Genomic DNA, 16,647 nt, shown 5'->3' on the forward strand with positions numbered 1-16,647 from the left:
AGGTGTAGGTGCTTCATACACATATAGAGTAAACTCTTCAGTGCCAAATCTTGGCATTACACGGACCTATCAGTTCAACTACTCAATAGAGAGGTCAAATGAATTTCCTTAGAACTGAGAGTAAATGGCAAAGTTAAATTTTTAATAGAGGTAGAGAAACTAGCATGACTTAAAATGTGTATATTGGTGAAATTGCACAGTGTCCATAAGTGTATATTAGCATAAAGCATGTTTAATTTCAATGATTATAAATTTGTTGTACATTTAGCACAGTTAATGTACTGATGGTTGTAACATCTCAGATCACCCATAAGATTTTTTACTGATACTCATCATTCATTCATTGAATTTTTGTTTCTGTCCCACTGGTGCTTACAAAAACCACTTTAAAACAAACTCTCGCCAAAATTAAGTGTCCTGTAACTTCTTGTTGCACACTACTCAAGTGAGCTAAGTGCAGGTCCAATACACAACAAGAAAAGGGCTATTAAAGTTATGAGGCCAAACCTAGTGAAGGGAAAAAAAGGAAGGAAGGTTAGTATTTACGTATCACCACAGATATGCACTATGTAATAGTTTATCCCACATGAAAATGTTACATATGCAACACAATACTCTTAAATCATAAAATAGACAAAAATATGCTTTTTTCTTCTTGCTTTTTTTCTTCTTATACAAATGACCAATGCAATTTTGTAGGTCCCTATAATAAAAACTTTAAAAATAGTATGTTATTGATAACAGTAATATATTTATGTGAACCTTTCACTTTGTGCTATAGTTTCATTCATAAACACAGTAACTCTAATATTACAAGGAGATATATTCCTGTCAGCGAGTACATGAACTTCACCTTCTGAAGGTAAACTCTGGTCAGGTATTTATTCTATCTCCTTATAATTTCAAAAGTTTTCTTGATTTAACTTCGTAATTTTACAGTTTTCTCAACTGAATTTTCCTGTTGATGCAAACATGAAGTAAAATCAGATATGTACACTTGTAAGACTCCAATTGTACACAAATAAATATAAGCTATTTATATAGCCTTAGCAATAAAACACACAATACTAAAAAAAAAAAAAAAAAAAACATTTTAGAATGATTATGAAAGACAAAAATCTTTAAAGGCTATACACAAATGTAAATAATACTGTTCTGGAATAATTTCTTTCCTCCTTTTTGAATAGATGTATTAGCATCAATTACTAATGTTACATGCTCTTAAAGCAGCAGAAGAAATGAAGTTATTGTGCGTGTACTAAAAATGCTTCAACAGAAGCCAGTCAATGTGTAAATTACTTATTGTCCCTTGACATACACAGTAAATTATCCACTCACTCATCACTTTTTACCATTTTAGTATATCACTACCAAGCAAAATAATCACCAAGGCAGCTTTTAAAACTTGTTTATCAGTTAACTTCCTCACAACAAAGGTAGCAAAACAACGCTTTATACAACATGTAAAAAACGTTCAGTTACCCGTTTTCCTTCCTGAATTTATATGGGATACACTGCTTTGATGAAGAGGAACATGCAATAAATGACAACGAGCACCTGTTAAATAAAGAGGTGAGGTTTTGATTTAAAGATAGGTCTATACATAAAGGACAAGTCTATTACTAACAAATAGGAACCCTGCAGTCATAGCAGAAGTGACACATGTAAATACTTTTTCTCAGTAACTTGCAAAAGAAGGTAACATATCAAACATTTAATTTGATTGAAAGATTCACTTATAAATGTCAAAAATAATGTTATTAATGAACAACATTCTTTACTGAATAATGTCGCATAATAATTTCTGAAAATGCTATGTACAATGATAACTTTGACCAGATGTAATGTATACAGAACTTCTCACAACTACATTGTAAAGAGAATGCATAAACTTAAACACCTACTGTCACACTGTACATAAGAAATGTTGCACATAATCACAATACTCATTACACCTGAAGTAATGAGAACTATAAGGGGCTAAAGCACACTGTTACTGACTTTTAGATTATAGCAAGTAGGCACGTTCCTGCCATCTATTGCTCTTATGGTGAATCAGCTTTATCTCTATCAGTAGACCCACATTGTGAACATGAAGATTAATAAAAATATGTCTCACCCATTTCTCAGATATTCATCTGCATATAGGCCCAAAGCACAACACATTATTTTGTTACGCTGCAGTGCTCAAGTGTCATCTAGCATTTCCAACATAATTTAGTGTCTACATCATGTACATAGCAGTAGCATTTCGTAATCAGGGGAATAGTGGCAGTTTTAACTGAATGTCAAACTACAGAATGTGCTTAATGACAATGATGATATTGAGGAACATGAAGTGTTGGAACAGGTCATAATTATGTATATGGTGCATTCATTATCTGTTCTAAATGTTCTAATTCCAGTTTCACATTAATTACAAACTTTACAATTGTCAAACAACACTATTGTCACTATCCTCCACATGGAAATTTTGAGCTTTAACATTAGTAATAAAAATAATCCTAAATATTAATTAATATTTCATACCATAAAATGGGCACATTAGTTTTTTCATAGGTAATAACAGAAGTTGAGACTTGGTTAAAAACAGTTCAGACCTAAGAGAGTGGTGGTTTGTCTATAAATATGATTTTCCAAACATCTCTTTTCTCAAAACTTTGTGTCTGTGCTTTGGGCTCTCATGGTCCACAGTGTGTCATTTGATGAATGAAAATCTTTTATATGAGTTCCTCAGCACCCTCATGAGAATAATACTGACTAACTGAAGCAGACCGAATCTAATTAGTTTTCTGTCCCCATAGCTTACAAAAAGCTTCCTTTAAAAAACGAGGAAAAAGGAAAAAAATACATAAAGCTTATAAACATTATTTCATTCCCACAAATGGACACTAATCAGATGCTAATACCAAACAGTGATCAAATTGCTGCTTAAGTAATTACCCATGTAAAAGTCATACCACAGAATAATCAAATGCCTGTTTATCAGCAAGTTTCATCATCTACATAAGTATCTACTAAAATACAATGGGAGACTGCAATAGCTCTATGTACACAGCTATGCAGTGTTCTAATGTAAATCATAATTAGCTTAATGTTATACAAGTACTGATAATAGTCTGCATAGCTTAAAACCAATCAAAATTTCTTGTGTCTCTTAAATACCAATTACAATCCTTGTTCAATTAAATGGAATACAGAGATTTTTGTAACATGCCTACTAAATCCTTTTGTTCATTATACAAACTAACATGGCTGTTAGGATTATAAAGGAATCACAGATTGTAATTCAACCATAAAATGAAACTCACAGTTGATCAATTCAATGCTTACTTTTTCTGTGGGGGAAAATAGCACCATAGGAACAACATAAAAGCAGCTCTTGGAAAAGAAGTAAACACAGATTTTCTTTTCACAGTACAAAAATGTCTCAAAGAAATTTGTCTTTTGCTATAGAAGTCACTGATGTGACTCAGTTCAAATGGGTTCCAAGTGACTTCATTAATAAACTGAGACACAATAGCCTATAAATTCATGAAATTTGGTCTATATAATATCTCAGGGATAATTAGGCAGTTGTGTGTTTACATATGATGCAAATGCCACTGCTTCATTTAAAACAGGCATCATCCATGAGCACAAACTAAAAGTACTTACCATAGAATTCAAAATTCAAGCACTTTTCATGAAAAAATTACAGTATGCCAATCATCATACAAAAAGAACACCACTTGGACTTTGGTACCCTTGTGTCTAGCACAGCTAATACACATATAATGAAGCAGAATTTGTGCTGCTCATTCTACCACTCTTTATGAATCTTCTTAAGTGTAGCAAATGCCCGTTGCGTGATATTAAGTCTGGGCTCAACAGGTAATAGCAGCTCTTCATCCATAAGGCTAAGGCCACAAAGACCTGTGAAAGTAAAGTTTTTCAATTAACTGTTGGAGGATATGAATATGATTTAGAAATTACATGCAGTAAAGACAGCTGCTACTATGTTTTCAAGCATTTACTGTCAGGTCCCAAACTACAAAGTGTGAACAAAGATTTAATTATCATTATTAATTTTCTGTTTCTTTTCAAGTGTATATTTGCAGTCATCGTACACATTGAAATCCCTGTGCCACAGTACTGTGGCCTGACACAAGAAAATCCAAAATAAAATGGTGGAATGTTTCCTGAAGAGCCAAAATGCAGACTTCTACAATCAAAGTCTCCAAAAAGTCATCTAATGTTGGGACAAATGAGTTACACTTACATTAGAAGATGGATATGTCGAGGTGGACTAACCCCATCACCAAGTTGATTTTTTTGGTATAATAAGTGAAGGGTATAGCAGAAGAAGTGTTAACCAACAGGAGCATATTTTGAGTTACTCCATAATAAGACAAGACCATAAGCAAAACAAGACAAAACACTTTATACACTAAACTGCCATTACTAGTGGTATCTACACGGTGTCTGTAATTAAAGCTGCAGTTTCAAAATGACCAGAATGACATCAAATTTGAACAGAATATTATTGAAGCAGGGGTGAACATCACTGAGGAAAAAAAGAAAATAGATGGCGCTGTAAGCATCAGAACATGCACACCAACAGATGCACTGACATGGCAGTTCCTCAGTTTGTGCCCAGGATGCCCAACACCACTACCTCCACAAAGGATTGTGTACTGCCAGTAGCCCTGCAGAAGTTCCAGACACTCAAGGATTTGAAAAAAGACATTGGTCCAATGTCTGCTAAGTGTTTGGAGAAAATGTTTACAGGTTCTTTTGAAGTGCTACATGGAAAAGGAGGAAACAGCTGATCTGATGTCTGTTAAAGTTGCGGCCACAGTGTTGCAGGAGGGGTCGAGTGGTGGTGTGCAAAGACGCAGTGCACAGAGAACTGCCCAAGCGTTGGATCTGCCTATGAGCATGGTGCACAACATCATGCGAAACATCTTGCATAGCTGTCCATACAAAAATCAACCATGCTCAGGAGTTACTTCCTGCTAAATGCCAGCAAGACAAATGTTCACTCTGGAATTGCTTGCTTGCATGGAAGTGGGCAATGAATGACCATGGAACACTCTGTACATAGATGAAGCCCATTCCCATCTCCAAGGACATGTCAATACACAAAATTGGAGACTATGGGCAACAGGAAATGCACACACACGTCAATTGGCACCACTTAATTCTGCAAATGTAACTGTGTGGTGCGGGTTGAAGGCTCTGTTTATCTTAGAGCGGTATTTTACAAGTCCTGCAGGTACTATTACGTGTACCGTCAGTGGTAAATGTCATGAGAGTCTTTTGCACACCAATGTCATTCCAGCTCTCCAACAGTGTGGAAGTGGGGGTAAGACCATTTTTATGCAAGACAGCACTCATCCAAACAATGCACAGCCGGTGGCAGAGGCAGTTTGGAAATGCTAGAATTATCAGCTGTCATTTTACCATAGCCAGGCTGTCCTGATCACTTTGTCTTAATTGGTGTGACTTCTGGCTGTGGAGTTATCTGAAAGATCATGTGTTCTGCACTCAAATTATGAATTTAGCCAAACTGAAGTCATGCACTGTGCAATGTATTCTGAATGTGACCCCCGAGATACTACGATCTATTGTGGAATATGCTGTTTCTCAACTTCAGCTTGTGGAGTGGTGGATAATGACAGAGTCACTACGTTCTATGTTAATACTGATCTAGGACAATGTGTGACAGAACTTGAGTGAACACTGTTCCATCTATGGGAAACTGTTGTCAGTGACATCCTGTCATATGATTTTTATTTCATGAAAGATAACTGATCAAATGCATCATTAAGGATCAATTCATTTGATAAAGTATTGCAAGGTACAGGAAGATTACTTTGAGTGAATGTGGCAACAGAACTATTTGTTAACGTAATACGTGTTGTCTAACTACTGGAAGAAAACGAGGAAGCATGATGATTTCTACACACGAGTTTTGTATGCATATGGAAAATAGACAGTAAGAGTATTGCCATTTAGTTTTGATAACTTTGGGAGCGAAGATGCAAGTTTATCTAAGATATTAGTGATTGTCAGTTTAGAAGAACTTGATGAAAGATGAACACTTACGGAAAGGACAGACTGCTAACCACCGTGAAGATGACATGTTGAATCAGCACAATGAAAATATTGTTACACACTCAGCTTCTGGGCAAAGCTTTCTTCAGAAATGAAAGGAAAATACTGAAACATTCATACAAGCAGGCACACCTTATGCACGACTGCTATCTGGCTGCTCAGGTCAGACAGCACTGCTGGATGAAGATGATCCAGACACGAAAAGTTAGAAACCCAGTCATAAGTAAATCCACCAGCGTAACTGTATTATGTACTGTGTTACATGTGGAAGCCGAGCATTTAGAAGGAGCAGAGAAAATAACAATGGAGAAGCCACTGTTGAAACCTTACGACTGTCAGCAGCAACCCTGGTGGCGCAACACAGGATTCCAAATTGGAATCAATCACATGTTATCATAAGCCATACAGAGTGCCCATAAGATATAGCTGGTAATGGAGGAATCTATTAATCAGCAATTACATGATGGTATCATCCAGGATAGCAATAAAAGGAAAAAAGAGAAAACAGACACACTCAGGGTAGGTAGGTGGTTAGTGTTTAACGTCCCGTCGACAACGAGGTCATTAGAGACGGAGCCCAAGCTCGGATTAGGGAAGGATTGGGAAGGAAATCGGCCGTGCCCTTTCAAAGGAACCATCCCGGCATTTGCCTAAAACGATTTAGGGAAATCACGGAAAACCTAAATCAGGATGGTTGAAGACGGGATTGAACCGTCGTCCTCCCGATTGCGAGACACACTCACGCAAACCATATGCAAGATTCCATATATGTTAGGATGCAAAGGAAGAGCAGTAAAACTTGATCAAAGCAAAAGTGCTTAGTTCGGGCATCTGGCCAAACTGTACAAATATTTCAGTCCCAACACATTTAATACACTTTTATACACTGTGAGGGTGGTTTGATAACTCGGGTAAAAAATGTTTGTTTCTAAACTCATGTTATTTCTCAACGTAGTCTTCCTTGAAGGACACACACTTGGCCCAGTGATCCTCCAGCTTTTACATTCCAGTTGAAAAATAAGTTCCGTCAAAGCCTGCAACTATCTCTTCCTCATGTCATGAAAATTTCTTCATAGCAAGCCAAAGTTTCAAGTTCGGGAATAGGAAAAAGTCACTTGGGGCTAAGTCTAGTGAACAGGGTGGATGAGGATGCAATTCAAAGCATAATTTGTGCACTTTCACCACTGCCACTGCTGATGTGTGGGATGGTGCAGTATCCTGACAAAAGATCACTTTTTGTGTGCCAACCTGGGTCTTTGTTCAGTCAACGCAAGTTTCAAAAATCCAATGATGAAGCATAATAGGGTCCAGTTATGGTTCTGCCTTTTTCTGAGTAAAATGCTGTGGTCACCACCTTACCAGGTCACAAAATGGTTTTTGCCATCTTCAGTGCACTTTCACTAGCCTGTGTCCATTGTTTTGACTGTCATTATGACTCTGGAGTGTAATGATGAATCCAGGTTTCACTAGCAGTCATGAATCAGAGCAAAAAGTCTTGTGGATTGTGATTAAATACGTTGTGCTGGATGCATTTTTTGTGGACAGTGATCAATCATGGCACACATTTGCACACAGCTTCTTCGCAGACAATTTTCGGGGCAGGACATTATGAACTTGCTCAGTTGAGATGCCTACAGTCTCAGCACTATCACAAATTCTTATTCAACAGTCTTTTGATACCATATCAAGGATTTTGTCAATGGTTTCCTTTGTCATGACCTCAGTTGGATGGCTGGATTGTTTTTCTTCTTCAGTGCTTGATGAACTGTGGTGTCACCGCCAGACACCACACTTGCTAGGTGGTAGCTTAAATCGGCCGCGGTCCATTTAGTACATGTCGGACCCGCGTGTCGCCACTGTGTGATCGCAGACCTAGCGCCACCACAAGGCAGGTCTCGAGAGACGATATAGCACTCGCCCCAGTTGTACGAGGAGATTGCTAGCGACCATACGGACGAAGCCTTCCTCTCATTTGCCGAGAGCCAGTTAGAATAGCCTTCTGCTAAGTCCATGGCTACGACCTAGCAAGGCGCCATTAGCCTTACCTACTTTGAGAGTTATAGTATAAATGTCTCAAGAAGAATGCTGTAGTCATCAAATAATAAAGTTAAGTATAAAGCAGCTACGTACTTTTCTTGCTACCATTCAATAGTTATCCTGTTCCAGAATTCACGCCCGTCGGCGTGTGTGTGTACGCGTGCCTTCCTTTCTTTCGGCTACCCGTCACTGTGGACTGGCTGCCTTGTCAGTCCACTTCATTGGCGACGAGTCTACAAAGGATCTTGTGTTTTGCTTTGCCCTAATTTATTTGTGTCATGGCTTCGCCAGATGTACTGTCCGAATTTTATCGCTTGCAGAATCAGCAGACGCAGGCGTTATTGGATGCCCTTGGACAGCTCGTCCAGGGTCAACATGCGCTGCACACCGATGCGGCCGCCGCCGCTTCACCGCTACCGCAGCCACAACCTGCCGTTGCACCGCCTTTTAGGCACTACGACCCGAACCAAGAGACCTGGCAAGAGTGGTCCCGCCAGTTTGCCTTCCACCTCGCCGCCTACAGAATTCAAGGTAATGAGCGGCAGCCGTTTTTGCTTTCTTGTGTCGGTGTGTCCACCTACCGTGTGATAGTGAAATTGTTTCCCCGACGAGACGTAGCAACTCTGTCCTACGAGGAAATTTTGTCTGCATTAGATGTCTATTTCAAAGAAACAGTTAATGTGGTTGCAAAACGGTATACGTTTTTTCGTACAAAACGTACGGCCGGTCACACTAATAGGGAGTGGGTAGCAACATTGCAAGGACTTACTAGGGACTGTGCCTTTGAATGTGACTGTGGTCTTTCTTATTCAGATACAATGGTGCGCGATGCAATTGCACAGAACGTTTCTGATGTTCGCATACGGGAGCAAATTTTGAAACTAGTTAATCCCTCCCTTCAACAAGTGATAGACATATTGGATAGACAGGACACACTTGACTGTGCTCAGGAATCTTTTGAAACTTCGCCAGCTGTGTGTAACATTAACCGGCCCGCCGGGCGCTCTCGAGCTGCGCGGCCCGGTCAACTGCCCTCGCATACGTCCGCACAGCTGCCGCCGCGCGCTAAGCCAGGTGTGCCGCGCCAGCACACAAATGCAGTGAAATCATGCCCGCGATGTGCTACTAGACATTCGCGTGAACATTGCCCGTCACGCCAAGCTATTTGCTTTTTCTGCAATAAGAAAGGACATGTTCAAAGTGTTTGCCAGAAAAAGCTCCGTTCAGACAATCACAACCATTCCAGGCCCTTTGCTTCGCGCCGGAATCGAACCAAGGACACTCAGGCTCGTGGACCTTCGCCCATGGACATTCATGTCGTTAATTCCACTTCGTCCAGTGACACTTTCTCTAACAGTGACTGTGTTCGTCCCACAAAAACTGTGCGTCGACGTCGCCGGAAATCACGTCAATTAGCAAGTGATTCTGTACCGCTGTCTGTTCCAATTGCACAAAACAGTCGCTCTTGTCGTCAGCAGAACAATAAACTTTTTGTGGACTTAGACTTTGAAGGCAAAGTGATACCATTCCAGCTCGATACCGGAGCTGCAGTTTCATTGCTCAATCACGACACGTACAAACAACTGGGCAAACCTCCGTTGCGTTCCGCAAATGTTAAGCTAACCACATATTCAGGACAGACAATACCTGTGTTAGGACAGTGCAGCCTTCTTGCCACATACAAGGGACAAACAAAACTGGTGTCATTTTACGTTCTTCGTTCTTCTACGGCAGTGAACTTGTTTGGCTTAGATTTATTTCAGTTGTTTAACATGTCTATTGTAAATCAGGTCCTCTCAGTGAATCAGACTGTGCCTTCAGACAGTGTTTCTCGCTTATGTGACGAATTTGCAGACATTTTTGCACCAGGCTTAGGTTGCGCTAAAAACTATGAAGCACATTTGGAACTGAAAGTAAACGCACAACCGAAATTTTTCAGAGCGCGCAATGTTCCCCACGCCTTGCGTGATGAGGTCGCAAGAACATTAAACGATCTAGAATCACAGGGTGTAATTGAACGTGTGCAAGCTTCTCTCTGGGCCTCACCCTTAGTGATTTTGCCAAAACCTTCCGGCAAATTGAGACTTTGCGTGGACTTCAAGGCCACAGTGAATCCCCAACTAGTGACTGCTACTTTTCCTTTGCCCTGCCCGGAAGATCTTTTTGCTAAACTGTGCCCGGGAAAATATTTTTCGAAGTTGGATCTCGCCGATGCGTACTTGCAAATACCTGTGGACGCCGAATCCCAGCGCGTATTGGTGGTTAACATGCATCTTGGATTGTACAGGTTCAAAAGACTGCCGTTCGGGTGTGCATCAGCCCCTGCCTTGTTTCAGCAATATTTGCAAACTATTTGTGCGTCGGTCCCTACTGCCGCCAACTATCTGGACGATATAGTGATCTCTGGACAGACAGAAGAAAATCATCTTGCGAACCTCCGAACGTTATTTCAGGTCTTGCGACAAAATGGTCTTCGCTTGAGGAAGGACAAATGTGTGTTTTTTGCTCGTGACTTACCATACCTGGGCCATGTCATCAATGCCCAAGGCATACATCCGAGTCCAGAGCACCTCCGTGCCATACAAGATTTACCTTCCCCTCGCAATGTGAAACAGCTACAGAGTGTGTTGGGTAAAATTACCTACTATCACAAATATATGCGCAATGCCTCTTCCATTTCAGCTCCGCTTCATCGCTTACGCCGTAAAGGTGTTCCGTTCGTCTGGACGACGGAATGCGAACGCGCCTTTCGCCAGTTGAAATCGGCGTTGCTTTCTAATACGTGCCTTACGCCATTCGATCCCCAGAAACCCCTTTTGTTGATGGTAGATGCATCGGATTTCGGGATCGGTGCTGTGCTTGCGCACAAAGTTGGCTCCCATGATCGCCCTATTGCCTTTGCGTCCAAATTGCTCTCGTCTGCGCAAAGAAATTATTCACAGATAGAGAAAGAAGCTTTGGCTCTCGTGTTTGGTGTTACTAAGTTCCATGATTTCTTGTATGGTCGTCACTTCACCATCATCACAGACCACAAACCTTTGACATCGCTTTTTCATCCGACCAAGCCTGTACCTCCCCGTACAGCGCAGAAATTCTTTCGCTGGTCTATTTTCCTCTCGCAGTACCGCTACGATATCTTGTATCGGTCCACTGCTAAGCACGGAAACGCCGATGCGTTGTCCCGTTTGCCTGTTGCTGAGGATAAAGCATTCGATTCTTCCGAACTTGCTTGCTTGTTCATTGATTCGGAAACCGATGAAGTGGTCGAATCATTTCCGATTGATTTTCGTCGTGTAGCTACAGCCACAGCTGCTGACCCTGTCCTTGCTACTGTTTTGCGTTTTGTTGCTACGCAATGGCCGTTGTCAAAGTCTCGGATCGAGGATCCGTTGGTTCACCGATTTTTTGCTCACAAGGAGAGACTTTTTGTTTGACGTGGTGTTTTGTTGTTGCGTTCTGATAATGATCAGTCCAGAGTCGTGGTCCCACGTTCGTTACAGTCCTCTGTTTTACGGCTTCTTCACCACGGACATTGGGGTATAGTGCGAACGAAACAACTTGCTCGTCAGCACTGTACTTGGTTCGGAATCGATGCTGCGATTACGAATATGTGTTCTTCTTGCATGGCGTGTGCCGAACAACAATCCGCACCGCCGCGGAAAGTCTTTGCATGGCCAAAAGCCACTTCCCCTTGGCAACGCTTGCACATTGATTTTGCTGGTCCATTCTGGAATGCTCGATGGTTGGTTCTGGTCGATGCCTTCAGTAATTTTCCTTTTGTTGTCCGGATGTCTTCCACGACGTCCTCCGCCACCATCCAAGTGTTGTCTGCTATCTTTTGCATTGAAGGTCTTCCGCAGACTATTGTTTCCGACAATGGCCCACAATTCATGTCCGCAGAATTTCAGTCATTCTGCCAGGCCAATGGTATTCAACATCTGACATCCGCGCCGTTTTCGCCTCAGTCCAACGGTGCCGCTGAACGATTGGTCCGGACTTTCAAGTCACAGATGTTGACATTGAAAGAGTCGCATTCTCGGGAGGACGCATTGTTGCTCTTTTTGTCTTCGTATCGCTCTCAGCCCCGAGATGGTCGCTCGCCGGCTGAGTTGCTCCACGGTCGTCCTCATCGCACCTTGATGTCTTTGCTGCATCCGCCGCATCAGGTTCCTGTGCAGCGGCAGACTCCTGCTTTTGCTCCAGGCGACGTTGTATTTTATCGCAACTATCGCGGTTCACGGCGTTGGCTCGCAGGGTGCATTCTTCGCTGCCTCGGCCGCGCGATGTATTTGGTTTTGGGGGCCTCTGGTGAGGTGCGTCGGCATCTCAATCAGCTGCGCCTCTGTCGTCGCACGGGTTCTGCCGCTCCCCGTCTGCTTTCAGCGACGGTGCCGTCCGGTCAGCGCCCTGGGGACCCATCTACTGGCTCGCCTCATCCCCAGGTGTTACCGACGATGCCTTCCCATTTGCCCCATGGCGACGCGCCGCCGCAGCCGCAGCCGCCGCCGCCTGTTCTCCCGCCGGCGCCGCCCGCATTAGACGCTTCGCTGCAGCCGCCAAGCGCCTCCCAGGGTCACGCGCCACCGATCGCTTCCCGTGACCAGCTGTCCTCCGCCATGGAACTCCCGACCGCTCCGGACCACATGACGTCATCGCGCGTCGGCTACCCCGACGCAATGGAGTTCGACACTTCGACCCTCATGTTTCTTTACGGGCGCATACACCGCATGTTGACGTGCACCCTGGACTAGCTTTTCAGGCGTTTCCTAGCTCCCCTCGGACCGAATGACCGGGTGCGGGTGGCACAGCCTCGCCTGTTGTTAGGCTCCCCACCTCGTCGCATACGTCAACATGGGGTCCTCCCCACGGCGGGCGGAAGCCTTATCTCACGACCATTCGCCGATTTGCGGGGGAGGAATGTGGTGTCACCGCCAGACACCACACTTGCTAGGTGGTAGCTTAAATCGGCCGCGGTCCATTTAGTACATGTCGGACCCGCGTGTCGCCACTGTGTGATCGCAGACCTAGCGCCACCACAAGGCAGGTCTCGAGAGACGATATAGCACTCGCCCCAGTTGTACGAGGAGATTGCTAGCGACCATACGGACGAAGCCTTCCTCTCATTTGCCGAGAGCCAGTTAGAATAGCCTTCTGCTAAGTCCATGGCTACGACCTAGCAAGGCGCCATTAGCCTTACCTACTTTGAGAGTTATAGTATAAATGTCTCAAGAAGAATGCTGTAGTCATCAAATAATAAAGTTAAGTATAAAGCAGCTACGTACTTTTCTTGCTACCATTCAATAGTTATCCTGTTCCAGAATTCACGCCCGTCGGCGTGTGTGTGTACGCGTGCCTTCCTTTCTTTCGGCTACCCGTCACTGTGGACTGGCTGCCTTGTCAGTCCACTTCATGAACCATGTTTAAATACATTAATCCAAAAGTAACATTTGAGAAGAAAAGTTGCTACTCACCATATAGAGGAGATGCTGAGTTGTAGATATGAAAAAAATCCTCTCACAATTATAGCTTTCAGGCATTAAGGCCTTCGTCAACAACACACACACACACACACACACACACACACACACACACACGACTGCAGTCTCAGGCAACTGAAACCGTACTGCGAGCAGGAGCACCAGTGCATGATGGGAGTGGCAACTGGGTGGGGGATAAGGAGGAGGCTGGGGTGGGGTGGGGAAGGGATAGTATAGTGGGGGTGGCGGACAGTGAAGTGCTGCAGTTTATGTGGATGGCAGGGGAGAGGGGGGAAGGGGGGAGGGAAGTAGCGGAAAAGGAGAGAAATAAAAAGACCAGGTGTGATGGTGGAATGACGGCTTTGTAGTGCTGGAATGACAACATGAGGGGAGAGGGGGCTGGATGGGTGAGGACAGTGACTAACGAAGGTTGAGGCCAGCAGGGTTATGGGAACATAGGATATATTGCAGGGGAAGTTCTCACCTGTGCAGTTCAGAAAAGCTGGTGTTGGTGGGAAGGATCCATATGGCACAGGCTGTGAAGCAGTCATTGAAATGAAGGATATGATGTTTGGCAGCGTGTTCAGCAACAGGGTGGTCCACTTGTTTCTTGACCACAGTCTGTCGGTAGCCATTCATGTGGACAGACAGTTTGTTGGCTGTCATGCCTTCATAGAATGCAGCACAATGGCTGCATCTTAGCTTGGAAATCACATGATTGGTTTCACAGGTAGCCCGACCTTTGATGGGATAGGTGGTATTAGAGACTGGACTGGAGTAGGTGATGGCGGGAGGATGTATGGGACAGGTCTTGCATCTAGGTCTACTACAGGGGTATGAGCCACGAGGTAAGGGATTGGGAGTAGGGGTTGTGTAAGGATGGACGAGTACATTGTGTAGGTTCGATGGACGGCGGAACACCACCGTGCGAAGGTTGGGAAGGATAGTGGGCAGCACATTTCTTATTTCTGGGCACGATGAGAGTTAATCGAAACCCTGGCGGAGAATGTAATTCAGTTGCTCCAGTCCTGGGCGGTACTGAGTTACGAGGGGAATGCCCCTCGCGGGCGGATGGGGAGACTTCGGGAGCTGGTGGGAGACTGGAAAGATAAGGCACAGGAGATTAGTCTTTGTACAAGGTTGGGAGGATAATTGCAGTCAGTGAAGGCTTCAGTGAGACCCTCAGTATATTCTGAGACGGACTACTCATCATTGCAGATGCTATGACCATCGGTGGCTAGGCTGTATGGAACGGATTTCTTGGTATGGAATGTGTAGCATCTGTCAAAGTGGAGGTAATGCTGATGGTTAGTAGGTTTGATATGGACAGAGGTACTGATGTAGCCATCTTTGAGGTGGAGGTCAACATCTAGGAAGGTGGCTTGTTGGGTTGAATAGGACCAAGTGAAGCAAATGGGGAAGTAGTTGTTGTTCAGGAGGAATGTGGATAGGGTGTCCTCACATTCAATCCAGATAGCAAAGATGTCATCAATGAATCTTAACCAGGTGAGGTGTTTAAGGTTCTGGCCCACCAATAGGTTGGCACAGGATGGTGCCATGCAAGTGCCCATAGCCATACCCTGCATTTGTTTGTAGGTAATGCCTTCAAAGGAGAAGTAATTGTGAGTGAGAATATAGTTGGTCATGGCGACAACGAAGGAGGTTGGTGGTTTGGAATTCACAGGGCGTTGGGAAAGGTAGATGCTATGAAATCAAGTAGACCAAAAAAGTGATCTCTCGTTGCCCAAAAACACACTTAACAGTGTTTAATACAATCCTGTATTTGTCCAGGTTTGTAAAGATTTCAACTAATTCCTGTTGGTATCCTCTACCATGGCTGAAAAATGGGGATGTTGTCAAGGCATGTGAGCCAATATGACAAACCTTGAAGCCTGAGTCTATAAACTTCTGCCACGCCTGTGCAGCATTTTGTAAGCTGAGCATCGCGAACCAACTCTTGAAGAGGCGAAATGGTGCAATAATATCTGTCTTCGGTTTGTCCTCATCGGACTCAGAAATTTGTGTGTAGGCTTTGGCACTGTCTAGGACACTAAATATCATTGCACTACATAATGCATAATTGTACTTTCTTAATATGGGTACAGGATAATGACCTGGCACCATCTGGCATTAAGGGTGTAGTAATATTTGCATGGGCACCCCGCATATCACTTTTTTTTTGGCACCAAGTGTAGAGGCGAAAACTGTGGACTACTGGAAAGGCATATGATACCTTCCTTCAACACTGCAATACAGTCAGCTTTGGCAATAGGATAATAATCTGGAGCAAGGCCTCTTGGGCTACATGAAACTGGTTAGACCACGTTGGTGTTAATGTAGTGCACAGTGCTGTGACATACTTTTTTCAGAGTGCCTGGAGGTCCAGTGATACCTGGGAACTGCTCCAGTAGCTCGGCGTATCTGCTGCCTGTTGACTGGATAACTGTGGCATCATGCACTGCAGTGCATCATCGAAAACCGGTAGCAGACAGGCTGGTGATTATGTCACTGAACATGCAATGGCGATGTCTGGCAGCAGATGATAATGTACAAGAAAGTCAGCTCCGACTATGGGTTCTGTCACATTCAGTACTATCAACTTCCAAGTGATGGCATGGTGTGATTCTAAATTCAGTTAGGCCTATCTGTGTTGCATGTCGTAGGCTGCTGTGGACAAGTTACTGGCTGTAGACAGATGGCACAGTGGCCAGTATTTATGCAGCAGGATCCCAGGAAAATACATAAATTGGATCAATACAGGAATAGTTAATAATTCTTTTACTTGTGGTGGTGGAGTGTTCTCAGCTAGGGCACTGGTATCGAGGTTGGGGCAGTAGTTGAGTGTAAGCATCAATTGAGAGTGGCGGTGGGAATGGCAGGGGGGGGGGGGGGGCTGGTGAGGGGCTGGGAGACTGGGGGGGATTAGCGATGGGGACTGAGAGCGGTCGCAGGATTGGGGGGAGGGGGGGATTTACAGACTTTCTGTGAATCTGTGTAAAACCAAGTGCAGCTAAATACTCTGTGTATTTGCGTA

General features: G+C 43.7%; 1 protein-coding gene across 1 annotated transcript in view; it reads right to left on the reverse strand.

Moving 5' to 3' along the window:
* Positions 1 to 1,133: 1,133 nt before the first annotated feature.
* Positions 1,134 to 16,647, reverse strand: part of LOC126412106 (geranylgeranyl transferase type-1 subunit beta) — a 40,944-nt gene continuing 25,430 nt past the window's right edge. The window contains exon 7 of the mRNA XM_050081537.1: positions 1,134 to 3,915. Coding sequence (XP_049937494.1) covers positions 3,803 to 3,915 — 113 coding nt within the window. The 3' untranslated portion in view covers positions 1,134 to 3,802. The remainder of the gene's footprint in view (positions 3,916 to 16,647) is intronic.

The sequence above is a fragment of the Schistocerca serialis genome, chromosome 7, assembly GCF_023864345.2.
Source record: "Schistocerca serialis cubense isolate TAMUIC-IGC-003099 chromosome 7, iqSchSeri2.2, whole genome shotgun sequence".
Taxonomy (NCBI): Eukaryota; Metazoa; Arthropoda; class Insecta; order Orthoptera; family Acrididae; genus Schistocerca; species Schistocerca serialis.